Raw genomic sequence first — 27,001 nt, 5'->3', positions numbered from 1 at the left:
TGCTTAACAGACAGGCACCCAGGTGCCCCAGTAAACTTTTTATTTTAGAGCAGGTTTAGATTTACAGAAAAGTTACAAAGGTTGTAGCACCTAGTTTCTGCTCTTTTTAACATCTTGGTGCCTTTGTTACAACTAATGAACTAATATTGATACGTAATTATTAACTGGAGTCTTTATTTTTAGCCTAATGTCTTTTTTTTAAGGTGTTTTTTAGGGGTGCCTGGGTAGCTCAGTCATTAAGCATCTGCCTTTGGCTCGGGTCATGATCCCAGGGTCCTGGGATCGAGCCCCACGTCGGGCTCCCCGCTCGGCGGGGAGGCCTGCTTCTCCCTCTCCCACCCCCCCTGCTTGTGTTCCCGCTCTTTCTATCTCTCTCTGTCAAATAAATAAATAAAGTTTAAAAAAAAAAAAAAAGAAAGAAAGTTGCCTATGATAGAAATCCTATGATTTACCCAAAGTCACACAAAATGAGAGTGTCAGTCAGGATTTGAAGCTGGCCTATCCCCAAAGCCTGCACTCTTAAATGAGTGCTATACTGAATCCCCCCTCCACACACACACACATATAGCCCAACTACATGAGTATTTGAGGGGCTATATGAAAACATAACTAATGTTCAGAGATATTTTTTAATAAATAAAATGTGTTACTTCCATGCAAAAGAAGCGTCAAAGAGTTGCTTTCAAACCTATTGCTTACTCTAAATTTCAAAACATTTATCAGCATTTCTTAGGACATATATACAGAATTATTTTATGACACAAACAAATATTAGTCTCATTAACTAACAATCATAACTTGCTTTTGGTCAGAAAGTACTGAATGTCTCCACAGGACTTTTGGGTTATTGTAAGAGATAATTTTTTTCACTTGAATCAAAATTTCCCCCTATGTGAATATTCAAAAGAATCTGCTACAAAATCATATAAATTACTTATGGTTGTATAACTATAGTACAGGAATGTTCTTATGCAGCTATTAAAAAATTCTATTAATGAAGACCACATAGAAACATGGGAAATATCAACTATGTTAACACAAGAGATGGTGTGCATATTATACTGCAGTTAGTAAAAATATGCATCCACATAGACAAGAACAAAGACTGGAAAGTAATTTGCCAAAAGAAAAATAATTGCAAAATAATGTGGGATCTTTCAGATTTTTTCAAAATGTTCTCCAGTGTTTTACCATATTAAAGTAGCTAGTCTGTATGCTAGACAGCTTTATTAAGTGGACCAGTAGCCTGTGGACAGTAATTCACAAAGGAAATAAGAAGATCTCTGCCAGTTTTTTGGGAACCACTCCTTAACCACGGGGATAAGAGGTTTTCCTCTCCATAACAAAGGAGAATAATTTTCCTTTCCTGAGGTCGTTTTGGAAAGCTGTTATTTTTCCATTCAGAATGTGCAATTATCATTAAATATTCATGTTCGCTTTCACAGGAGGCACATCAAACTCTTTTGATCAAAAAATGACAGCAATTTATTACCTGTATTATCAAATGTAAACTCCCCAGTCAAGCATTAAAGACTTAAAATCTCTTCTTTCCCCAGGAATACTTCAGGAGAAAGTTTTCCCTGTTAAGACTTCTCTGTAATGGTTAATTCTTCCCTTGTTTGATATACCTCATCGTGATCCAACACCGCAAATTTTATATGTGGGATTAAAATAACTATAAATAAAGCTCCTCTATTCTAGTATTTTTGTCTTGCATCTTTATTTTTTAATAAAATATTACAGGATAAAATTCAGGTCTAAGATTTACGTGTCAGTGTACTCTCCATGTCTCCTACAACTTGACTTTTTTCATTCAACATTGTTTTTGCGATCTGTCTACATTGTACTGATAGATTTGTTTGTTTATTTTAAGTTCCCCGTGGCATATTAATTGTGCTGTGATTGCAGTTTACTGGAAAACGAAGGAGCATATTCTAGAAAGATCTTGTTACTCCCCGTATGACAGGGAAGAAAACCTCTTGCCTGAAGAGCTTTCTGCCATCTTTGATTTGAAGGGTGGGGTGGAGTGGCTTTCAAGTGTGAGCACAGCTCTGAAGTAAAAAGCATCTGCTCAAGGCTAGGATAATGTGTGCTGACTGGGTGAGGGGATGAGGAGTGGTTTTAAAATACAGTTACGCTTAGAGCATATGCTCTTTAGGATGCCATTCCTCCCTCCCAGCAAGATCCTGTCACACTGGTGTTGATGGCTGTATTCTTCTGCTGTGGAAGAAACAGAACTAGAGTAGACAAATGTCTCTTTGGCATTTGTCCGATACATAAAGACTTGGGTCTCAACATTCCCCTCTGGAGCTGGTGAACATTTGTTGAACACCAACAGTGAAATAGGCACAGGAAATGCAGCTGCTTGCAATATCATTTCAGGATAAGCAGGAGCCTTGCTGAGTTTTTCTGTCTGTCTTTTATTAAAGGTCCACACACGTTCCTGTCGGGGAGGATCAAGTCCAGCACATGGAGCTCGTTCAGGATCTAGCACGAGAGTTTAACAAGAAGTATGGGGAGTTCTTCCCGGTGCCCAGGTCCATTCTAAGTAAGTAACAGACACATGACTGTTAGATCAGGCCCGGTTTCCAAGACAGGATTGGATAATGGACTGAGGCTTGGAATTTCCTTGGGACAGGCTTCAGGATTTGGAACTAGAATCCCCATCTTTCTCTGTCCTGTGGGATGGGCAGACCTCATTAGATTATTGAATAAAATAGCCAAAAAAGTTTGAAAAGCATGGGAAACACTAAAAATGAAAAATAATCAAATTCATTAAATTACATAATACATATATATATACACATATTTGGTAAATTAATAATACTTTATATTGAAAAGTATATGTGGGAAAGACTAAAAATGAAAAATAATCATTTTCATTATAAAGCACTATATAATTTACCAATTATATATATTTAATAAATTATATCATACATTATATTGAATAGATATTAATAAATTAATGTATTAACATTATTATATATTAATATAGTAACATATTTAATACTTTATAAGGAATTATATATAATACGTACATATATCCTTCCCTGTTTTATGGATGGGGAAACTAAGGCTTGGCAAGGAATGTTGCATCCAAGTCATATTTCAAGCTAGTGACAAAGCTCTTCTGATTCCAAAGCCATTGGACCCTGCCTTCCCTATTCACAAGAAAACAAAGCCATAAGAAGGAGAACTGCTGAATCATCAGCTAGATAAAACTAGAGGGAATTGATCATTCTCACACTCTCCTTTCTTAAATGCACATTGATGGAATGTATAATCCCCCCGCTGGATCTGAAACCCCACCAGCAGCTGTGAGGCTATGCTAGTTTGGAATCTTGAGGAAAGAAGCTGTGCCTCTCTATAACATTTTGGTAGTGATGTAGATTTGTGGCAGGGGCAGAGATCACTGAGCCCAAGCTCTGTCCATCTTTATTAAGCTGACAGCGTTTTATAGAGTATAACATGGACCCAGTATCAGTTCAGAAGCATAAGGCAGGTATAAATTTCTGAGCTATTCCAGTGGTTCACACAAACAAAAAACGGGCCTACCATGCATTGAAATCAAGCTTCCTTTAGCAATAAGTAATATTTTAATGTTTTTGCCTGTTATTAAATTTACCTATTTCAAATTGATATGTTTCTGCAATAGCCATAACACAGGCAATTATTAATAACACTGGTTTATAAAGCACAGCTTAACATCTTGATTCTATCAGAGCAATAACCAAGTCATTTGTGTGTGTGTGTGTGTGTGTGTGTGTGTTGGTATATACTGATATTGATATAACTGTGGTAAAGAAATGAAAGGATTGCCACAGATTGTTAAAATTTGTTGGGGGCAGGAAGGGCAGTGGTTATGGGCAGAGGGTGATTAACTAATAGGGATGAGCAGAGAGGAAAAGAGAGAAGGAGAGGAAAGAAATAGACCAGACTTTTTAAAAGGGTATGCACGGCAAAGCAGTATGATTGATACAATTTCATTTGTCTAAGATTATACATTTTATGTGTATATATGCATTAAAAGATGCATGAAAATATCAACCAAATGTTAACAGTTTTATTACGTTTCAGGTGATCTGTATTTTCATGCTTATATAAATGGCTTGAATTTTTCACAATGGGTATTAGCTATTTTTATAATCAGATAAAAATGATAAGGTCATATGGTAAGAAACAACAGGTGTAGGCGAGGATGAGAAAAAGGAACCCTCGTGCACTGTTGGTGGGAACGTAAACTGGTGCAGCCACTGAGGAAAACAGGATGGAGGGTCCTCAAAAAGTTAAAAATAGAACTACCCTATGATCCAGTAATTCCACTATTGGGTACTTACCCAAAGAAAATGAAAACACTGACTCAAAAATATGTATGCACCCCTATGTTTATTGCAGCATTATTTACAATAGCCAAGATATGGAAGCAACCTAAGTGTCCATCATTAGGTGATGGATAAGGGAAATGTAGTATTTATACACATGCTCAACCATAAAAAAGGACGAGATTGTGCCATTTGAGACAACATGGGTGGACCTAGATGGTATAATGCTAAGTGAGGTGAGTCAGACTGAGAAAGACAAATACCATATTCTCCTTCATAAGCGGAATCTTAAAAAAAAAAAAAAAGAATAAACAAACAAAAAGCAGAATCAGACCTATAAACACAGAGAACAAACTGATGGTTGCCCGAGGTGAAGAGGGGAGATAGACAAGATGGATGAAGGGGAGAGGAAAGTACAAGCTTCCAGTTATGAATGAATAAGTCACAGGAATAAAAGGCACAGCATAAGGAATAGAGTCAGTTATGGTAATAGCGTGTAGGTGACAGATGGTAGGGACACGTGTGGCAAACATAGCGTAATATATCAATTTGTCAAATCACTGTGTTGTACACTGACATTGGGGTAACATGGTGTGTCAGCCCTACTCATTTATACTAATAGTAAAGTCATTTGGTACCCTTGGCACTTTTTAAGATCTAGACACTGACATTCCTGGTGTGATGTTTTCTCATCCTGTTACTGTCTTCCGGTTTTGGTTTCGGTGTGCGCATGTTGGCGTTGTTCCCTAGCATCGCTGAAGAAGGTGAAATCCCTCCGTGATCCTTCTGCCAAAATGTCCAAATCGGACCCTGATAAACTGGCCACAGTCAGGATAACAGACAGCCCGGAGGAGATCGTGCAGAAATTCCGCAAGGCTGTGACGGACTTCACGTCGGAGGTGACCTACGAGCCAGCGCGCCGCCCCGGGGTCTCCAACCTGGTGGCCATTCACGCGGCAGTGGCCGGCCTCCCCGTGGAGGAAGCGCTGCAGCACAGCGCGGGCGTGGACACCGCTCGCTACAAGCTTCTGGTGGCCGACGCCGTGATTCAGAGGTTTGCTCCAATTCAGAGGGAGATTGAAAAACTGAAGACCGACAGGGGCCACTTAGAGAAGGTTCTCCAGGTGGGCTCAGCCAAAGCCAAAGAATTAGCCCATCCCGTGTGCCAGGAGGTGAAGAAATTGGTGGGGTTTCTATAGGAAGCTTCCCTGTGGCAGAAAACCTTTTATGTCTTGTGGCCTGTGCACTCCTATTAATAAAGGCAGCTTTCCTCACAAATGAAAAATGATGGCTTGGGGACACCTAATTTTGGTACACATGATTATCTGCTTCATTCGTCAATAAGAATTTGTAACTTTCAGGGGCACCTGGGTGGCTCAGTGGGTTGAGCGTCTGCCTTCCGCTCAGGTCATGATCCCAGGGTCCTGGGATCAAGTCTCCCATCGGGCTCTCTGCTCAGTCGGGAGTCTGCTTCTCCCTCTCCATCTGCCTTTTCCCCCTGCTCATGTTCCCTCTCGCTCTCAAATAAATAAATAAAATCTTAAAAAAAAAAGAATCTGTAACTTTCAAATCGAGCAGTGTTCTAAAGCCCATCAGCAAAATGCTATGGCCAAGAAAGAAAGAAGGCATAACTCTCTGAATCCTCAATTATTTGAGGCACATGCCTTACTCTGAATTTAGGTACCTGAATGTGACTGAGGTGAGCAGTGATTTGGCAAATGAGGGTATCATTTGTCTCTCTCACTTGAGTACATCCTATTACGGGTGCTCACTTTATGTGTCCCAGCCCTTTTAAATGTTTTTGTTTTGTTTTGTTTTGAAGTAATCTCTACGCCCGACATGGGGCTCAAACTCACCCCCCAGAATTCAAGAGTCGCATGCTCCGCTGACTGAGCCAGCCAGGTGCCCCTCTGTCCCAACCCTTTTAAAAAGTAGTATGTAGATTCTTAGACTTATAATCCTTGGGATGCCATCTGGACCAATTTGTATTGAGATCTTATATTAATAAGTTGATTATTAGAGTTCATTTGTCACTAAGATAGTACCTGCCTAAATGTATTTAAGCTGCTTAACTTGTTCCCAATGAAACCACACTGACTGTCCCAGTAAATATTGTTGTGTTTTATTTTTTTTTTATTTTTTTATTTTTTTAAAGATTTTATTTATTTATTTGAGAGAGAGAGAATGAGAGACAGAGAGCATGAGAGGGAGGAGGGTCAGAGGGAGAAGCAGACTCCCTGCCGAGCAGGAAGCCCGATGTGGGACTCGATCCCGGGACTCCAGGATCATGACCTGAGCCGAAGGCAGTCGCTTAACCAACTGAGCCACCCAGGCGCCCTGTTGTGTTTTGTTTAATTCAGAAATACATGATACAGTCTTCTGATAAGGTTGCATTATTTCAACTTGATTGATTCACAAGAACCCAGGTTTCTGGATTCTGTTTGTAGTTAAGTACTTCTTTGCCTTCGCTTCTAGTTCAACATCACCAGCCCCCTGGGAAATATACCAGGGGGATTGCCATTTTACCCCCAAGGAAAGCGAGGCTCAGAGAGTGCATTAGCTTGTGCAGGATCACTCAGTAAGAAGCAAGTCCAAGATTAAAACCTTCACTCCTTAAAGAGTAGTGTTTTTTCCATCAGCACAGAACCATGAAAGGCAGGATCTATGGACTCCAAGCATTCTTATTTTGAAGGTGAATACTCGAAATATAAGACCTGAACTGTGGACACTGTTTAAATCAGTAACTCAGCCAATAGCCACCTGCTTTAAATATGGATTCCGCCAACCTTGGTCATATTTGCTTCTCAGAATCCCCAAGGCAGGTCCAAAGTTCTGTCTCCTATGCTTAAGGCAGAGACACTTCAAAGTATATTCTGCCAGACTACCATAGTAGTGAGTCCTGAGAGATCAGATTTCCCTGATGAGTGGAAGCTTCTCACCTCTCCTCTACCTCAGCCTTTCTGAGTAATAACGAATCATTCTAAAACCTAGCTTCTCTGCACTTTCTGAATATGGAAATGACAGTCCTGGCTTACCACACCAGGACCTGTTAGCAAGCTTGATTTTGTAAGAGAAATTGCTTATAAGTTTTTTTGTCAGTGGGTACCATGATCACCTTTTATACATAAGGGACTAGTATGTTGGACAAAGAATTTTTTTAAAGATTCATTTATTTATTTATTTTGAAGAGAGAGAGAGAGAGCAGGGGGAAGGTCAGAGGGAGAGGGAGAAGGAGAGAATTTCAAGCAGGCTCCCTTCTGAGTGCAGAGCCTGACACAGGGCTCGATCCCATGACCCTGAGATGATGACCTGAGCTGAAATCAAGAGTCCGATGCTTAACTGACTGAGCCACCCAGGTGCCCTGCAAAGAATTTTTGTTCATGTTTCTTAAGGGGAGGAAGTAGAGTAGTCCTTTTATCAGAACAGATATAAGTACACCAAACACTGCATCCTGGAATCCACCCCAGGTCCAAATCCTTTTTGGGATCTTTTCTTGGAATGTGGTAGCTATAGTCCTAGAGCCTCTTTGGGCATTTTCCTCCAAGGCTCTTTTTTTTTTTTTCCTTTAAAAGAAACCAAAGTATGAATACTAGAAAATAACAAAATTAAAGGTGGATCTATCAAACCAATTGTTTGTATCGTTTTTTTTTTTTTTAATCCGCTTGCCACACCTTTCATCCACAGAACTAAAGGTGCCATGGAAAGAATCTCTGAGGAGAAAAACTTGGGGACTTGTGATAACTTCCAAGGAGCAAGTAGGTGGGTGGTGACCACCTCACCTCACAGGTAAGGGTGGGCTTGTGACCATCCTGCTCTGGTTACCTTTGCAAGTGACCTGAGGACTCATCAAGTCCAAAATCTGCAGCCATGGCTGAGAGACGTGCCAATGATCTCAGGAAGTTGATAAATGAGCCAAGTTGAGAACATAGACGTCTTTTCCCTCCTTTCCACCTACCGTTTATAGGCCTCAGCACAATCTTTTCATCGAGATGAAGAATCGGAGTGACATCTAACTTGTGGCCCACCTCAAAAGGTGATTTTAATTGTCATTTCCCATATGTTTTGTAGAGAGTTAAAATGATGAAAGACATTTCACATGGCAGTAACAATGGGCAGGTAACTTGGTGTTCTGACAAACCCCATTTCAAACCCAGTTTGACAGACTGTCACTTAGAACACATGGGGGTATCTTGTCCTATGTAGGTACCTCATAAATGTTTCTCAAAATAGTGTCCGAAAATGGGCTAGAGGTTTCTTTTTTTTTTTTTTTAAAGATTTTATTTATTTATTTGAGAGCGAGAATGACAGAGAGAGAGAGAGTATGAGAGGGGGAGGGTCAGAGGGAGAAGCAGACTCCCTGCCGAGCAGGGAGCCCGATGCGGGACTCGATCCCGGGACTCCAGGATCATGACCTGAGCCGAAGGCAGTCGCTTAAGCAACTGAGCCACCCAGGCGCCCCAAGGGCTAGAGGTTTCTATTAAAGTGTGGGTTGCTTGCTTTTTTCAGAAACCTTAGAGATGCTGATCCTCAAACACTAAATAACGCTATTGAGTTGTCACATGTATCGGGCACCCTACCGAATGTCTTAGAACCATATTTCCCACATGTGGTTCCCTGCCCTGCGGCATGAACACGACTGGGCAACTTCCCTGGCTCTACCCCAGACCTACTGAATCAGAAATGTGGGGGATGAACCCAGCAATCTGTGTTTTAACAACCTTCCAGGTGATTCGGATCATAATTAACTTCGAGAACCACTGCTTTATATGTATTCTCTCATTTAATTCTCAAAACCCAATCCTAGTATCAGTCTTGTATTACTAAGAACGAGACCGAGGCACAGGAGTGCCCACTAGCCTCAGGGACTAATGGCTAGCATGTTGGACAGCGTGGCTAGAGAATATTTCCATCATCACAGAAACGTCCATTGGACACTGCCAGGTGAAAACATTCAGCTTGCTGATTTTGCTTGTAGTAGCTCAAACACATATAGGTCAGATCCTACTCAGCACTTGCTCTCTGTGGGGCACTTTGTGTGTTTATATGTGCTATCTCATTTCATATTTCTGTCAGGCTATAACATAGGAACGATTAGTGCTGCTCTTTCAAGTAAATAAACAAGATTCGGCCACTTGCATAAAGTCACACATTGATTATTCCTGTCTAGTATCTCCGAGTTAGGAACCCACTGATACCCCTTAACTGGTGTGCCCAAGGGAATGGTCTGCCCCTTCTTGACCAGTCTAGATTCTTCTCTCAGCACTTGTGAGCCTCTCCTGTGTGTCCCGTGACCTTAGCCTGTGGTGGCTCTTGGTCTCTTTCTCTTTAACATGACAATTCTGGGGCGCCTGGGTGGCTCAGTCGGTTAATCGTCTGCCTCCGGCTCAGGTCATGATCCCAGGATCCTGGGATGGAGCCCCGCATCGGGCTCCCTGCTCAGCGGGAAGCCTGCTTCTCCCTCTGCCTGCAGCTCCCCCCTACTTATGCTCTCTCTCTCTCTCTGACAAATAAATAAAATCTTTTTAAAAAAATGACAACTCTGTTCTCATTGACTCTGTGTTCTCCCTGTGTGATCAACATTCCCTTTTCACTGTCAACCTGAGGGGGTCTTTTGAAATTTCTTTGGCTGGGAAGAGACCATTCCTCCCTGAAATTGAGCTTGAAAACAGAATGCCCCTGACTCTCATGTCATTTTTCCAAGTACCTCCATTGGCCGAATGACCCGGAGGCTTTACTGTTAATCATTTTAAGTTCTCAGATGTTCATTTCCAGTAATTCTGTTCCATTGGCTAGGCAGGGATTCTGTTCTTTCTCCAGGAAGGAAACCGGTTCAGCGGGCTGGTGATTTATCCTCAGATACGTAATTCAGCATTGTGACAAATGTCTATATAGGGCCTCCTTTGTGGAAGGTACAGGGGAAAGACGATATGCCAGTAGGTTAGAGGAGGACACACAGAGGTACTAGGTGGCACATGCTGAGTGAGCATGGCAACAAAAGATCATCCAAGATGTTTAGGGAAGGAATAAAATAGATACATGATGGGAGAAAGGGCTTTCCAGTAAGAAACTAGGACACAGGGGCATGAAAGCATTTAGGGAAGAGCCAATCCACACAGTATGTGGCAAAACGAGAATGGAAATACTAGGTTGAAATTGTCAATATTTGATTGTTATTTTTTTGGAAAAAAAATAACTTCCTGGTAGTTCAGTGTGGATCAACCTGATCTATCCAACGAACAAGCATTTTGTCAAGCTCTTGTCTTACAGGTACCATCAAAACACCAAGAATTAGAAATGAGACACAGTCTCAAGAGATGTCTGTTGGAGATGCACATGGAAAGCCAGTGAGAGGTAGAATAGGAACTAGAAGCAAAGTCTTCTGGGTCTTGTACCTCTCTCGGATACATGCCATTGACTATGGCATTAGCTCTTGTTTATTTGAAATATGGCTTCTGAATGTCACACTTGCTTAGTGGCTCTGAAAGGAACAGAATAATTAGTATTTGATATAGCCATGTTGGCTCTATGGAATGCAAATTCTTTTTTTTTTTTATGCCCCCTCCCCATCCCTACCCACACAGACACATGGTAAACCAGGCTGACAGTCATCATTTCCTAAAGTTTCTGAAAAGCACATGATGTGACTTTAAATGACTCTATTTAGAATAAACTGATGTGATTTTACATAGTCACTGTCTTATCATAGCCACCTTAATCCCTTTTTCATTTTTTTATTATGTTATGTTAATCACCATACATTACATCATTAGTTTTTGATGTAGTGTTCCATGATTCATTGTTTGCGTATAACACCCAGTGCTCCATGCAGAGTGTGCCCTCCTCAATACCCATCACCAGGCTAACCCATCCCCCTACCCCCTTCCCTCTAGAACCCTCAGTTTGTTTTTCAGAGTCCATTGTCTCTCATGGTTCGTCTCCCCCTCCGATTTCCCCCCTTCATTCTTCCCCTCCTGCTATGTTCTTCTTCTTTTTTTTTTTTTTAACATATAATGTATTATTTTTTTCAGAGGTACAGGTCTGTGATTCAACAGTCTTGCACATTTCACAGCGCTCACCAGCCACCCCATCCCTCCCACCCCACACCACTCCAGCAACCCTCACTTTGTTTCCTGAGATTAAGAATTCCTCATATCAATGAGGTCATATGATACCTGTCTTTCTCTGATTGACTTATTTCGCTCAGCATAACACCCTCCAGTTCCATCCACTTAATCCCTTTTTCAAATAAGATTTTACAATACAGGCTTCCTGGGAAGGAAGCCACATCCCCTCTTTTATCTGTGAATGCAGGATGAAGAAGTATGTGTGCCTGGCATTTACCACCAGATCACCCCATGCTAGCCTGTCCACAGAGAATCCCACTGGGAGCAACTATCAGTTCAAATAAATAGATTATCTGGAGAGTTCCCTCAGTTTGTAGCAGCCTTCCCACCTCCCCCCCCCCAAAAAAAGAACGCCTATAATAATTTTTTTAAAGATTTTATTTATTCATTTGAGAGAGAAAGTGAGCGAGAGAGAGAGCACAAGCCAGGGGTGGGGGGGCAGAGGGAGAAGCAGACTCCCCACTGAGCGGGAAGCCAGATGTGGGGCTGGATCCCAGGACCCCAGGATCATGACCAGAGCCAAAGGCAGACACTTAACCAACTGAGCCACCCAGGCGCCCCTCCTATAATAATTTTTTAAAAAACCAAACATTGTGTGGCTAGTTCAGACACGACCACAGGAACCAGACCTGGGGAGAGGTGTTCCCACCTAGAGCCAGAGAGCCAGTGAGCAAGAAGGGTGTTATTCCTTAGCAGGATTCCAGAAGAAAGTTCTTATACTAGAAGGAGAGATGAGACCTCATGGGAATTCAGAGCCACAGAATTGTTTTATGATGGATTCTCCTCCTGGGAATTAACAAATAATGGACTTACTGAAGTTCTGGTTCTTACATTGTCCTCTGGTTCTTGCATTGTCCTTCCTGCATCAGCCACATCACTTCCATGCCATTCTCACGCCCTCTATGGCTTCATGTTCTTTTGAGGAGAGCACATTCTGATGCCCCTTTGATGTCCTGGCATGTGAACATGTCAAGGTATACAGAAGAGTTTTTGCCTCTTGATCCATCTAAAACCCAAAGTAACAACCTCTGTATTAAGCATAAATGCTTCCCCACCTCCCATCCCCACCCCCAGAAAACAATATGTACAGATACACAAAGAACCCTTACTGTACTTGTGGTTCAGATTTTACATCACTTGCCATCAAGCTGCTGTGGCAGAGACTCCTCACCATGCCCCAGTATGTCGTCTCTCCTTCCTTTTTAGTGATGGAATCCTTTTCCTTAGTTTTAGCAGAGAACATAGTGCCAGGTAGGGACCACATTTGCAAGCCTACCCTTCAGCAACGGATGGTTCTGTGAATTTGTTCTAGCCAATGGGATATGGGCAAAAGTGATATGTGATTTCCAAGACACATCCTTTTAAAGGAAGTTGCTTACACACACACACACACACACACACACACCCTTACTGGAACAGCCTGTTGGGCCCATTGATGGAAGCCACAAGAGAAAGATGGGGGCACTCAACCCCTCAGCCTGGGTCCCCTGGGCTCAGTAAGCAATGCTATCTTTTTGCCCTGGATTGCCCTACTTAACTCCAGACTGTTCTGTGAAAAATAAACTTTTATTATATTTAAGCCACTTTATCTTGAGATCTCTTTGTTACAGTACCTTAGCTATTATCCCAACCAATACACAAATCTTACTAGACTCTTTGTCTGATGTCTTCCTTCCAGTTGGGTTATTTCAGTTCAATCCAACCAACATTTTGTGAGAACCTTCTATGTGGTGAGGCATTGTTTTTCAAATTATGGGTCCCAGACCAGGGGCATCATCCTCACCTGGGGACTTGTTAGGTATGAAAATCCACAAACTGTCTACCCCAGACTTACTGAATGAGAAACTCTGGGGTAGAGCTCAGCAGTTGGGTTTAACAAACCCTTCAGGTGATCTGCATGAATGTTAATGCTTTAGAGCCACTGTACTGGGGGATAAAAAAAGGAATAAAAACGGGCCTCTATCAAGGAATTTACATTTGAGGGAAAAGGGTGCAAATAGGTAATCAGTCATAAAAACATAATTATTGCCTTGACTGTCTATTTTCCTGTCTGCTTCTCTTTTTTCGTCAGATTAACTCAAAAGAATACAGCTTAGATTGTTTTTGTTTACAAATGTGATTGTTTAAAGACAGCCTAAAAATTTAGGTCATGTGGGTCTATGCAAATCCTAAAGGGGGAAATAACTAAAGCTACATTTGTAATAGGATAAACAGATTTGATCATCAATATTAGAACTGATGAGCATCTCCTGAAGCCAAGAAAGACAAATAAGCAGAGGGAGTTATTTTATACCGTGGGTAGTAAAAGCACAGTACTTATTACCCTATAAAGGATTATATGGTCTAGAAATAAAAACAGTTGAGCATGGATTAAAGTCATGGGTGAGAAAGTCATAAAATTACATTAAACACATGTTAGGAACGTTCAAGTTATTCTGAAAGTATCTGACATCAGTATCATAAAAGGTAAGTATCATCCTTGGGCGCCTGGGTGGCTCAGTTGGTTAAGCGACTGCCTTCGGCTCAGGTCATGATCCTGGAGTCCCGGGATCGAGTCCCGCATCGGGTTCCCTGCTCAGTGGGGAGCCTGCTTCTCCCTCTGACCCTCCCCCCTCTCATGTGCTCTCTCTCATTCTCTCTCTCTCTCTCAAAAAATAAATAAAATCTTTAAAAAAAAAAAAAAAAAGAAAAAAAAAAAAAAGGTAAGTATCATCCTTGCTGTCACCATCCTTATCATCATAATCTTCAGTGTTCAGAATTCTAGGCTAGACTGGGCTAGACCAATGTGGTATCGGTGATGGGCTAGAAAGGAGAATGCCCGAGAATAAAGACTCTTGGACTTAGTGTGTTTTGTATAAAACCTGTACACCCTTCAGATTTAATGGGCTTAAGTAAAGGTAGAGGAAATAAAGGAGACAATGGATGCAATTTGTAAAAGAATTTGTTATTTCAGATTAAAATCAGTTTGCCATTCTTCTTAATAAGAGAAGAGATGATTCAGATCATTGAAGTCTGTAGAAAATCTAAAAGCTACATAAAATATTATTACTAAACATAGCAAACTGTTCTTATGCCTTTGGCATCAGAGCTAAACACTTTAGATAGTGCTAACATATAAAATAAGTGTTAGGGGTGCCTGGCTGGCTCAGTCAGTTAAGCGTCTGCCTTCGGCTCAGGTCACGATCCCAGGGTCCTGGGACTGAGCCCCACATCGAGCCCCACATCAGGCTCCCTGATCATCTTGGAGTCTGCTGCTCCCTCTCCCTCTGCCTCTTGCTTGCTTGCTTGCTCTCTCTACCTCAAATAAATAAATACAGTCTTTTTTTAAAAATTTAAAATAAGTGTTAGTACACTTAGCCAAACTTAGGAATGCTAGACTCTTTGTGATGATGAAGAGGTAGCAGTCAGTGTTGCTCAAAGCTCTGAGCATCTTTAGAAGAAAGGGTTTAATTTCCCCACCCCACTGTTAGGAACAAAGTCGTTTGCTGCTAGAAATCACTTCAGCCCTGGCTTACATGTTTTTAAAATCTTGCAGGGTCTTGAAACTATCGTCCAGTTTGGTAAGATACAACCAATTTCTTTCCTTCTTTCCCTCATTTTCCCTTTAAGGATATTTCATCCATCGTCTTCCCCAAAATACTCTCAGTCAGCATTTCTATTCCAAATAATTTGGAATCAAAAGCATTCAACAGTCTGGAGGCAAGTGAGCTTTTTATTGCATTTTTATTGGGAGCAAATTGAACTGTGTGGGCAGGCTAGAGAGGGACCCCTCTGTGAGGCTCCAGCATGCCCCACCATTGCACCCCAGCAAGGATTCATGTTACAAGGATTACATCATTGTGATCTGCTTATGTTGGCTGACCAGACCTAACAGGCCCCTGGGTGTTCCAGGCAGGTTAACTCCTGTCAATCTTCAAGAACCTTCCATGAGAGAGTTTTCCTTCCTTCTGGCCCCCAGAAGTCTCTGTCTTTCTTCTTGTGACTTTCTAATCTTTTCCTAATTTAACACACGGAGAAATATTTGGCAAACAATAACCATGTTACATCTTCACAAACCTGTATAGAGCATAGGAATTGTTATCCCCATTTTACAGTTAAGTATTCCATGTGTACTTTGGCACTCATTAACCTATTTACTGCCCTTGAAATTTGCACCATAAATTACTATTCATTTATTGTGTGTGTACGTGTTTGTAAGTGCCTTTGAGGGCATTGCAAATTCAAATGGCTTCACAAGACAGGTAACTATGTGAATTCATTAAATAACTTCACAGATATTTATTCAGCACTTATTATGTGCCAGGCACTGCTCTAGACACCAGGGATACCGTGGTGAACAAAACAGACAAGGGCACCTGGGTGGCTCGGTCGTTGAGCATCTGCCTTCGGCTCAGGTCATGATCCCAGGGTCCTGGGATCAAGCCCCGCATCGGGCTTCCTGCTCAGCGGGAAGCCTGCTTCTCCCTCTCCCACTCCCCCTGCTTGTGTTCCCTCTCTTGCTGTGTCTCTCTCTGTCAAATAAATAAATAAAATCTTAAAAAAAAAAAAGACAAAAATCCCTGCCCTCTTTGAATTGATATTGTACTGGATAATGATAATTGATAATGTACCAGGGAAATGTACTGGAGAGAGACAGACAATAAATGAACTAGGAAAGTAAATGGTTAGGCATAAGGTGATGAGTGATGTAGAAATACAAAGAAAATGGGATAGAGTGTGCTGTGAACTGAATTGTGGTTCCTCCCACCCCCGAAAATTCATATGTTGAGCCCCCAACCCCCAGCACCCTGGGAATGTGCCTTTATTGGGAGACAGGGCCTTTAAAAGGGTAATTAACTTAAAATGAGCAGCTAGAGTGGGCCCTAGTGCAATCTGACTGGTATCTTTATAAGAAGAGATTAGGACATCCAGAAAGACATCAGAGGTGCTCTTGCCAGAGAAAGGACCGTGTGAAGACATAACAAGAAGGTGGCCATCTGCAGGCCAAGGAGAGAGGCCTCAGAAGAAACCAAAGAGGCTGACATCTTGATCTAGGACTTCCAACCTCCACACGTTTTCCTGTTTAATAGTTGGCAGCATCTTGTTATGGAAGCCCTACCCAACTCATACAGAGTGCTTGTTTTAAATAGGCTTATAAAGGATGGTTTTGCTGAGGTTAAATTTAAGCAGAAAACTGAATGAGGTGAGGAAGACAGCAAGGTAACATCTGGGGTGAGACCAGTCCAGAGAAGACATCAAACACAAAAGCAGGAGTGTGCATGACTTGTTGAAAGAGCAGCAAGAAAACCTTTGGGGGTAGAGTCGGGTGAATGAGAAGGGAAGTGTAAGATGAGGATGGAAATCTAGTGCAGCCAGGGACTGACAGGTCATTGTAGGATACTGGCTTTTACTTTAGGGCAATGGAACTGGAAGGCCATTGTAGGCTTAAGTTAGTCAAGGTTCATGCTGGCTATTATGTTGGGAAATAGATTATAGAGGTCAGACATGGACATGGGAAGACTAGTTAGGGGATTATTTTAATCATCCATAGAAGAGGGAAGCCTTGGAGTAGGATCACAGTGATGGAAGTGGTAAGACGTGGTCAAATTTGGGATACATTTGTGAAAGGAGAGCTAATGGGGTTTGCTGATAGATTGGTTGTGATATTTGAGAGAAAAAAAGTAGTCAAGGTTCTATCTTCAAGGTTTTTGACCTGAGAAATTAGAAGCATGGAGTAGCTGTTTACTGAAATGGGAAAGACTGTAGGGGAAGTAAATCTGGAAAGTTCGCGAGTTTGGTTTTGACATGTGGAGATGTTTAGCGGGCAGTTGGATATTTAAAATTAGAGGTCAGGGAGAGGTCCAGGCTAGAGATATTAATTTGGGAGTCATCAAGATAGAGACAGCACTTAAAGCCAGGAGTCTTGAAGAAATCTCTGCATGTATGAGTATGGACAGAGAAAAGAGGAGGTCCAAGGACTGATCCTATTTCAAGGTAGAAGGAAATGAGAAAATATGCAGCAAGGAGCCTGAGAAAGAAAGGCCAATATGACAGAAGAAAAACCAGAAGAGAGTGTTACCCTGGAAGACATGAAAAAGCTGTTTCCCAGAAAAGGACAAATCTGTGTCAAGTAAAGTGAAGGCTGAAAAGGACCATTGGATTTAGCAACGTGGGGGTCATTGGTGACCTTGATCAAAGCAGTTCGGGTGGATGGAAGGGTCAAAAGTTGAATACGTTTAAGAGGAAATGGGAAAAGGGAAATGAAAGACAGTGACCTTGACAACCCTTGCAGGAGTAACGCTGTAAAGAGAAGCAGAGAAATGGGACAGGAATATAGTGATATGGAATCAAGAGGGGGGATGAATAATTGCATGTTTGTATGCTGATGAGAATAATCCTGTAGAGAATGAAAATGTGGTGATGCAGGAGAGAGAGAGAGGACAATTGCTGAAGGAACATTCTTGAGTAAGAAGGGATAGGATCCAGAGCACCTGCGAACAGGGTGGCGTTAGATGGGAGAGCACAGAAGAGGAGGAAGAGTCGATGGACGCAGATGCAGATGGATTTTTACATGTGGTAGAAAAGCAAGTGGTAGAAAGTCTCTTCGTTGCCTTAATTTTCCTAGTGAAATAGGAATCAAGGTCCACGGCAGAGAATTAAGACAAGGAAGGACATGGAGGTTTGAGGAGGAGGGGACAGTCGTGGGGAAAAGGAAAGGGAATGTACCAGGGAAATGAAACGGTACCGACAGGCAGCATTTACAGGCTCTCTTGAGGCTACAGAACATGAATTTATGAGGGCAATCAAGGCAGTTGATTATTTTGCCCAGCCACATTGCACTGTGTGAGTGTAGGCACAAGTACAGGAAAAGTTGGATTTTCTTTTTAAAATTTTTTATTTAAATTCAATTTAATTAATATACTGTATTATTAGTTTTAGAGGGAGAATTCAGTGATTCATCAGTTGCATACAACGCCCAGTGCTCATTATATCAAGTGCCCTCCTTCATGCCCATCCCTCTATCCCCTCACCTCCCTCCCCTCCAGCAACCCTCAGTTTGTTCCTGTAGTTAAGAGTTGGATTTAACCTAGAGCTGGGCTTTACTGGGTAATTGCAATAAAAGGTCAAAGTGGGCAAAGGATCTAAGTGGGTTTAACAATGGGCCATGGCATCCAAACCAGGCGAGGCGGGGAGTGAGGCTCTGAGGGGTGGGGAAACAGTGAAGGATGGCAAGATCAGTTGATTGAAGGTCCCAGGGGTGTCCAAGAATTGAAGGAGATGTCAATCTGAGAATTCAAGCTTATGGGCAGGTAATGCTCGGTACTGATAATCAAGTGTGAGGGATGGCCTGAGGAATGATTGGATATATGGGTTGGAAAGGATGATCTCAGGAGAAGAGAAAGTCGAAGAAGCTAGGGTATTGTAAAGATCATTGACTTCAATGTGCAACCACAAAGACTTTGCCCAGAGAGGCGCTGGAGACAGTGAGAGAGGGCCAGGAAGAAAATCTTCAAGAAATGAAGGGGAGTGGTCTTGGGAGGCTGTAGGCTGATGGCCCAAGTTCCCAAGCCAGGGGTTTTAGGGAGGAATGAGGGATAATGATCTGGAAATAACAATGAGGAGCAAAAGGGACACATCCTCCACCTCCAGCTGCCAGTATTATGTATAGGCTGGAGCATGAGATCCCCCACATTTCCAGCATCCCCTGGTAGCAGGCTTGGGCTGGGTAGTGACCATGGGTAGTGAGCAAGGTAGTTTTTCCTTGTCTGCACTTTGGAAGATTACAGGGTGGGGAGGGCATGAGAAACATGCGGTTGGCCATTGGGTTGTTATTTCTTAACCTATAGATGATTCATCATCAGTTAAGCCATCGGCAAACTTCTATAATTTCACTGTTTGGCCCTGCTAGTCTGACTCTTAGTCTAAAGCACTTGTTTTTATTGTTTTGTTTATTTTGTTTAGAGGGGTTAGGAAGGTGAGGGGCCTGGCAGCTAAATTATCCAATTCCTCTGAGACCTTTCTTTTCTTTTCCTTCTCTCTTTTTTTTTTTTTTAAATGGGGAGAGAAAGGCAAGTGTGGGATGGGGGGAGACAGAGATGGAGAGAGAGAATCTTAAGCAGGCTCCACGCCCAGCGCAGAGCCCTACACGGCACTCGATCTCACAACAGTGAGATCATGACTTGAGCTGCTTCACCAGCTGAGCCACCCAGGCACCCCTCCTCTGAGACTGTTTTACAATATCTCAGACACTTCCACATAGGGAGGCTTTCCTGGAACAAGCCCTCTCTCGAATAAAGAGACTCAGAATACCCGGGACTCTCCAGGCAGGCACACCCTCTCTAGGAATCTGCTCTGATTACCTGGGGCTGCTTTGTTCTGGAGCTCTGGAGCCCCTGGATGAAGGTGGGACTGATGCACGGTTGTTCTAGGGCACTGCATTGGTTGCTAAGTGTTCCGTCACAGGGACACCATTGAGGTGACATACTTTCTCTGGGCAAAGATGTTGCTTTGCACCTGACACTCCTAGTTTTTAGAGTTACTGCCTCAGTATGAACAGCTTTGATTTCTAGACGTGTACCCATATTAGCTGGCTAAGAGGAAAAGAATGCTGGAGTCAGTGATGATGCAGTCTTTCATGTGGCTGGTAAGCTATTCTTAAAGACATTTCCAAAAGAAGCATTCCAAAAATGTTTTGAACAAGCATTTGAATAAGATAGAGAATCCCAGGGTATCTTCTTTGAAGGACAACTCCAATTTGAATAAATAAATTCTGGTGTTTAAAAATATCTATCAGCCCCATTGCTTTCTAGTCAGCTTTCCATCCTTTAATCCTTTTTAAAAAATTTAACTGATCAAAGGAAAGAGTCCTTAGTGACAGTTGCTCTTCACCATCATAACAGGCAGGATGTGTGGCTGAGATAGAAAATACTTCTGATTTGGTGGAGTTAGGATCAAACTCAACACTGTTCACTTTCTAATTTAGCCAACATCCAATTCAAATATTTGAGACTTTTGAACATGCTAAGGCAGAAACATAGTGAGGAATCAAAGAAGGAGCTATTCATTATTAGGAAGGCCATCTGTGCCTTATGCTTTACATCTAGGTACAGGGTATTAATGAGATGACTCCTTAAGAAAGCAGAAAGTCTTTCTATTTGGAAAGCCACAAGGAATGACCAACAATTTGACCTTGAGTGCCTATGTTTGCCATAGGGAAATTTTAAATGAAAAATACAAAAAGAGGTGGAAAACAGAAAGCTCCTTGAAAGTGGGTTTTACATCTTTTTTTATTACATAGTCTGACACAGCACATAAGCCTATGTGATAAGTTGGCTCCCTGGGTAAATCCAATTGATTGGTACACCTTTTCCAGAAATATAACCTCCCTTGAGGATATATTAAGCGTGGCTCTTTCCCAGTTCCCTTTAGCCAGACAGCACACATTTACAGAAAAGGCTATCAAGGACATACTTGGGGGGCACCTGGGTGGCTCAGATGGTTAAGTGTCTGCCTTTGGCTCAGGTCGTGATCCCAGGGTCCTGGATCGAGCCCCACATAGGGCTCTTTTTTTTTTTTTTTTAAAGATTTTATTTATTTATTTGACAGAGAGAGACACAGCAAGAGAGGGAACACAAGCAGGGGGAGTGGGAGAGGGAGAAGCAGGCTCCCCGCGGAGCAGGGAGCCCGGAGCAGGGAGCCCGATGCGGGGCTCCATCCCAGGACCCTGGGACCATGACCTGAGCCGAAGGCAGACGCTTAACGACTGAGCCACCCAGGCGCCCCAGACTGAGCCACCCAGGCGCCCCCCACATAGGGCTCTTGGCTCAGCGGGAAACCTGCTTCTCCCTCTCCCTCTGTCTCTCCCCCTGCTCATGCTCTCTCTCGATCTCTGTGCCTCAAATGAATAAATAAAATCTTAAAAAAAAAAAGGACATACTTGGAATAGGACCAAATCAACTAATGCCCAAGTGGATGGAACCTTTGGGATGACCTCATTAGTACCCACACAACCACTAACCAGTCATCACAGCGTACAATGGTGGAACCAAAAAAAAGTTATGGCTGGGCGATTGGAGGAAATAACACAGAAGAGTCATCTTCAGCTTAACTCATCCCCTTCTCTGTGTTTCATAGCCTAATGTGGGAAGATAAGGGAGGAGAGGATGTTGGTTCTGGAGAGAACTGGGGCAGGAAGAGATCTGACCCAATTAAAGGAGAAATCTGAATAGAAACTTCAATACCCCTGGACTACTGTATATTGGTATATTGTCCCTCAGGATACGTGGCACTGCCTAAAGGGATGTCTGAACATTAAATGTCTCTTAACATTTTCCATCTTAAATAACTGAGTCTTCCTCCTTCACCTTACTCTAAGATAATTAACCAGTATACCCAGCAAGATATAAGATGTTGTATTTAATCAAAGTATTAACTTTGAGTCTCTCATCTCAGTATGTTACAGTCTGGCAGACCAAAAAAAAAGTAAACCCATTAAACATGGTCAGTCCCTGACAATCTAGCAAAATTGGTTTTGCTTTTATGACACAAGTAATGTGTCTTGGAGGAGTTTTTAACCGAATGTAGTTAAATATCTAATCCCTTTTGTTTTATACTTCTCAGTTTGTCCATTCATTCAACAAATATTTATTGAATGCCTCCTGTTATGAGCAAGGCACTATGCTGGGCACAGAGAAAACCTTGATAACGTATCAAGGATATTAACACTGATCAATAAAACCCCCTAAAAATGATTCACTGTGAAGCACTCTAAACAAATGATTTTTTAAAATGTGGTTCTTATCAGGGCACCTGGTGGCTCAGTCAGTTAAGCGCCTTCGGCTCAGGTTGTGATCCCCGGGTCCTGGGATCCAGCCCCCGCTTCCTGGCTCCCTGTGCAACGGGGAGCCTGCTTCTGCCTCTCCCTCTGCAGCTCCCCCTACTTGTGCTCTCTCTAGCATGTGTTCTTCCTCTCTCTCTCATAAATAAATAAAAAATCTTTAAAAAAAAAATAAATACAATTTGGTTATTATCTTCCCTTGCCCCTCCCGATGTACCCCTTCAATCCTACTATAAAGGTACTGAAAATATTTTGGTGCAGTGAAGTACGAAAAAAAACAAGTTTGCGGTGTAAAAGAATAAATGAAACTGGCACTCCCTTTTGCTCTTAGAAACATGAGGACTTTGCCTGCTCTGGGGGTTCCTGTTCTTTTGGAAGCCCTCAGCTGGTCTTTAGCAGCAATGATGACATAAAGGAAAATTACATTCTGATGCAGAATTCAGCCCCTTCATCTTTCTCCTTTCTCTACAGCATGAAGCTAGGGGCCCATAGAGGATCTAATATCAAAAGGAAGAGGGTAATACCACTACATGGAGAAAAAAAATAATTACCAAATTTCCTGAATAGTAAACAGCTTAAAAAAAGAAGAAGCTGAACCCTTTGATAGCTTGGCCCTTGGTCTGCCCGTGAATGCCTTAAGGATTATATCATCAGACTGACTCCAGCAGCCTGGAGGACTATTGTTTCAGAAAGAGAAAACAAGGAGGAAGGGGAGGGAGAAAAGGGGATGGGTGGGAGCAGGTCTGCCCCTCCAGGAGGGGAGAGTTTGATTTTGAAGGTGCCCTCATCAAATGTTAATGTAGTGAGGCTAGAAAGACAAATTGAACAATTTCTCAGCGTCTGTGGAAAGGAGGTTTCTCAAGGCCATTTCTCCTTTTCTTGGGGGATTAACGTAAACGTTTGGATTCAGTAACTTTTCTACCACAGATGACATTAGTTCAAAAGAGAGATAAAGCGACCTGAAGTTACCCAGAAAAGTTATTGCTGTAAACCATCACCGGGGGGCAGTCTTGTGACTGTTAAGTTTCCTCGGCCTCGTTCTCGCACGGATTTCACTACTTTTTTTCTCGATGGGCTCAGCTTCTTTATCTGAGGTTGAGGAGTGAGAAAAAAAAAAAAAGGGCAAAGGGGAAGGACGCTCAGGAACTAAGCCTCACGCCCTTCTCAGTCCGGCGGGAGGCGATAGCACGGGACTGTGCCAGAGGTTGTGAACAGTCACAAAGGTTTTCCTTTGGGTCTTTGAAATGGAAAGCCTCAGAAGCCGAGGAGGCGGCGGGGTGGGGGCCCGCAGACAGCGGGTCCTGGGATACTAACGACCTCGGCGCGGATGGCAAGAGCCAGAGGCCCGGGATTCCCGAGATTCCGGGAATTTACGGAGACCCCCAACCCCGACCCGGACACACACACACACACACACACACACGCACACATGTACACACACACACACACACACACGTCCCCGCCTCCCTACCCCACCGCGCCGGGCCTGCCCCGCGGGTTCGGAGACGCCCTGGCTCCAGCCCACGACCGCGCGGGGACTAGTTAGCAAAGGGAGGAGGGGGGCGTGGACCCCGCGGGGTGTTCACTGGCCAACGTGGACACTCTGGCGGCGGCAGCCAGGCCTGCCCCTATCTGGCGGCCGCCGCAAGTGTTACAATCCCTCTCTCACAAGCTAGTGCGCTCCTCGGTCCGCTCCGCAGGAGCTTCCCGGCCCGCGCCCGGACACCCACAGCCCACCCCCAGGGCGCAGAGCTGGCCCAGGCCGCCCGCCTCTCCCCACGGCCGGCCGGGGAGACGCGTTGCAGCGAGGCGCGATTGGGGCTTACTGGCCGCACCCTTGGCAGTCAGGGCGCGAGACTGTCCGAGCCCTGCGTGCTGTTTCCGATGGGGATCATGTCTTGGCATTAATTAAGAGCTCCTAAGACCTTCCTGTGCTAGAAGCTAAAGTCGGTGCAAGGGAAGCGGACCGCAACCTCAGCCAGCCGGCCGGCGGGAGCCCGGGGCCTAGACGGTTCTGTCCCTCGGCGTGCATGTGTTGGTGCAGCCCGGGAGGCGGCTGAGCGCCCGTGCAGTCGGGCGTGCGAGCCGTGAGAGTGTAGAGCAAAACCTAAGAGCCCCGAGCCCGAAACAAAGCCAGATCCTCGCTCCACAAAACAGCGGCGGGGAGCCTGGGTTTATGAGGGAGGACTTCCTCAAGGCTTTACCTCTCCCCACGGGCCCACCGTGCAGGCAGAAGAAGGGGGCACCCGCTAAAGTCAGGAAGAGGGGAAGCTTCCTGGAGGACTTGGCCTCCGCTTTAACCTGGAGCCAGCTCCGGAGGCCTCCTCGGGCCCAGGACCACACGCCGGTTTGCGCGGCGCGAGGGGGCGATCCGAGCCCCAGGGCACAGCCCGCAGGCTCCACGGAGCTCGCGGCGCGGACACATTTCTCCGGAAGTTGTGCCCAGAGGGGTAGGCCCTTAGTGGCAAGGAGGGCGAGGCCGTAGCTTTTCAAAATCTAAAAAAAAAAAAAAAAAAAAGTGAAAACTCAAGACGGCTCTCCCCCCCCCCCAAAAGACATGGAAGCGGTATCTCTGGGTTAGGGTGAACAAGGCGCCTCAGTCCTTCTTCATCTCGAGCCCTTAGAAATAAGGCGAGGGCGCTTTTTTGCCCCCTCGCCGCTGCCGTAGCCGCCCGCGCGGCCCACCCACGTGGGGCATTAGCGCTGTGGGTTGCGTGGGAAAGAGCCTCTGCTCGGAAACCTCGCGAGGGGGCACGGGGCGCCGGGGAGCCGGGGTCGAAGGCTCTTGGGTGTCCCTGTGGGTGTGAAATCCGCGTATTTGGACGCAGAGCTGGCTTCCTAGAGGGCCCTGGCCAGGCGCTCGGCCGCGCCGCTTCCGGCTCCCCCACCCTTTTCCTTTTTTGCCTCTTGCAGCCCCACCCGAGCTCCGCACGGCGCTTCCCGCCTGGGACAAAGGCGGGCGTAGCGGCCAGGTCTCCGTCTGAATATCGCGGACGTGCCCGAGTCGCACAAGGAGCTCCTGCGCTGCGCAGGTTGGGGACCGAGTCTGACCTAGAAGCCTCTGCTCTCCTCCCGGATGAGTGGAAAGCGCGGAGGTGCGAAGGGTGCGTTTGGCACCGTCCGCTTCCTGCGCTAGAGCGGCCGGCGGCCGGACTCCCTTTTCCAGCCAAGCTGCAGCGCCGGTGGGCGGCTGGGGTCCTCAAGCAGCCTCGCTGCCTCTCCCACCGGCCCGCACCACTTTGGGCCCTGCCGAAGAACCCGGGCCGGGGAGGGAAGCTCGCGGCCACCCCTGGGTGGTAGCCGCCTGGCTTTGTAATTTAGCGATCCAACGCCGCAGGGGTGTGAGCGTCTCTGACCTGTGCAGGTGCAGTGAAAATGACTGCGCGCGTTTAAGTCCGAGGCTACATTTCCAAAAACTAGTTGCAGAAATAAGAGCGATGTTCAGAAAAGGAAAAGCCGTTTGCTTCACTTGTTTAAGGTGAAAGTGAAAATGTTTGCAGCTTGATACAGCTGGATGATTTTCTCTGTTGTCTGTTTCACTAGATATAGCTAAGGCGAATGGGCAATTAGGGAGGTCGCGTGAAGTTTACACTTCCTCTGAATCCGTACAAGGAAAGGCTCCCCGTTCGCAGTGCCCTCTCGTCACTGCCTTCGCGTTGAGAGAATTGTACCCGCCTCGGCCGTTGGCGTAGGGTGTGCTTGAGCGCAGCCACATCTGGACGAGTTCGGCTGACGTTCAACCCCCACCCCTGCCTTTGCCCCCCGTCACTCCAACGGCATTATTTTCTGTGGCATTTTGTGGTCGCTTTTCTGTCTTTTGGGACGTTTTACCTTCCTCCCTACTCCTTTGTCACACCCTACCCTAGTTGACCAAAAACAAAGGAGGGGGCACTTCCAGACCGAATGCCCATATTAGTACCTCTTTGCTTGGCCTAAATTGTAGAATTCGAAGTCACCACCCAGGAATATGCTTGTACATGCAAATGCCTACCCCAAGCCTGCTGAGCCTTGTTCAGGCTCTCATACGTCTCAGAGGGTCTGAGCATTCAACACCAGGGAGTGCAGATTGGATTTTAACCGAAGCCACAGGCCATTGGTTCATTTGCTGCTTCAGGTCCAGGATAGGTCACGCACTGATAAAGCAGATAAGTTAGTAAAGATGCAAGAAAATGATTGCAAAAAAACCCAAAACAACAACAACAAAAAACAACTAAGTGGTATTTTGAGCTTACTTGCAGACCTTCTGAATTTGGAAAGTAGGAAAAACTCTTCTCCCATTCTGCTTTTTTTGTAGGTGTGATTACACTGTGTGCAAATGACACTGTATAGTAATGTTACAATGTATGTATTTGTGTGCACATATGTTTGTGTGTGAGAGGGTGATATTGAAGTGCGCACCTATGGAAATTGCCCTAAACCTGTCTCTCCTTCTCTCTGGCATATACATTGAAAAGAAATTCTTTGGTTGCAGGCTTTATGGTTCCCAACCTCCTTAGACTGCTCCTGGAAGGGGAACAGGCTTTAGGAATGGAAAGCATTATTTAAAAGGGATTTAGCACACTCTGCTTCTCAGCATTTCCCCCAAAGGTAGTAGGACTGGAAGTTGGAGCTCAAGGCTTTCCCTCCCCCACTTCCACAATGGCACAGGAGGAAAAGTGTGAACTCCTAGGGCTCCAGCAGACTCGTTACCACCTCTGGCAATGACCCAAAGTGTGTGTGTATCTGAGCCCCATCGCTCT

At 44.3% G+C, this 27,001-nt stretch overlaps 1 protein-coding gene across 1 annotated transcript in view; it reads left to right on the top strand.

The window, feature by feature from the left end:
• WARS2 (tryptophanyl tRNA synthetase 2, mitochondrial) overlaps positions 1–5,877 on the top strand; it is an 86,456-nt gene extending 80,579 nt beyond the window's left edge. The window contains exons 5-6 of the mRNA XM_006732359.3: positions 2,430–2,548; positions 5,073–5,877. Of these exons, the coding sequence (XP_006732422.1) occupies positions 2,430–2,548; positions 5,073–5,521 (568 nt within the window). The 3' untranslated portion in view covers positions 5,522–5,877. The remainder of the gene's footprint in view (positions 1–2,429; positions 2,549–5,072) is intronic.
• Positions 5,878–27,001: the final 21,124 nt, after the last annotated feature.

Source organism: Leptonychotes weddellii, chromosome 4, assembly GCF_054177405.1.
Source record: "Leptonychotes weddellii isolate Sample4059 chromosome 4, ASM5417740v2, whole genome shotgun sequence".
NCBI classification, from domain to species: Eukaryota; Metazoa; Chordata; class Mammalia; order Carnivora; family Phocidae; genus Leptonychotes; species Leptonychotes weddellii.
This window is presented reverse-complemented; position numbering and strand designations above follow the sequence as displayed.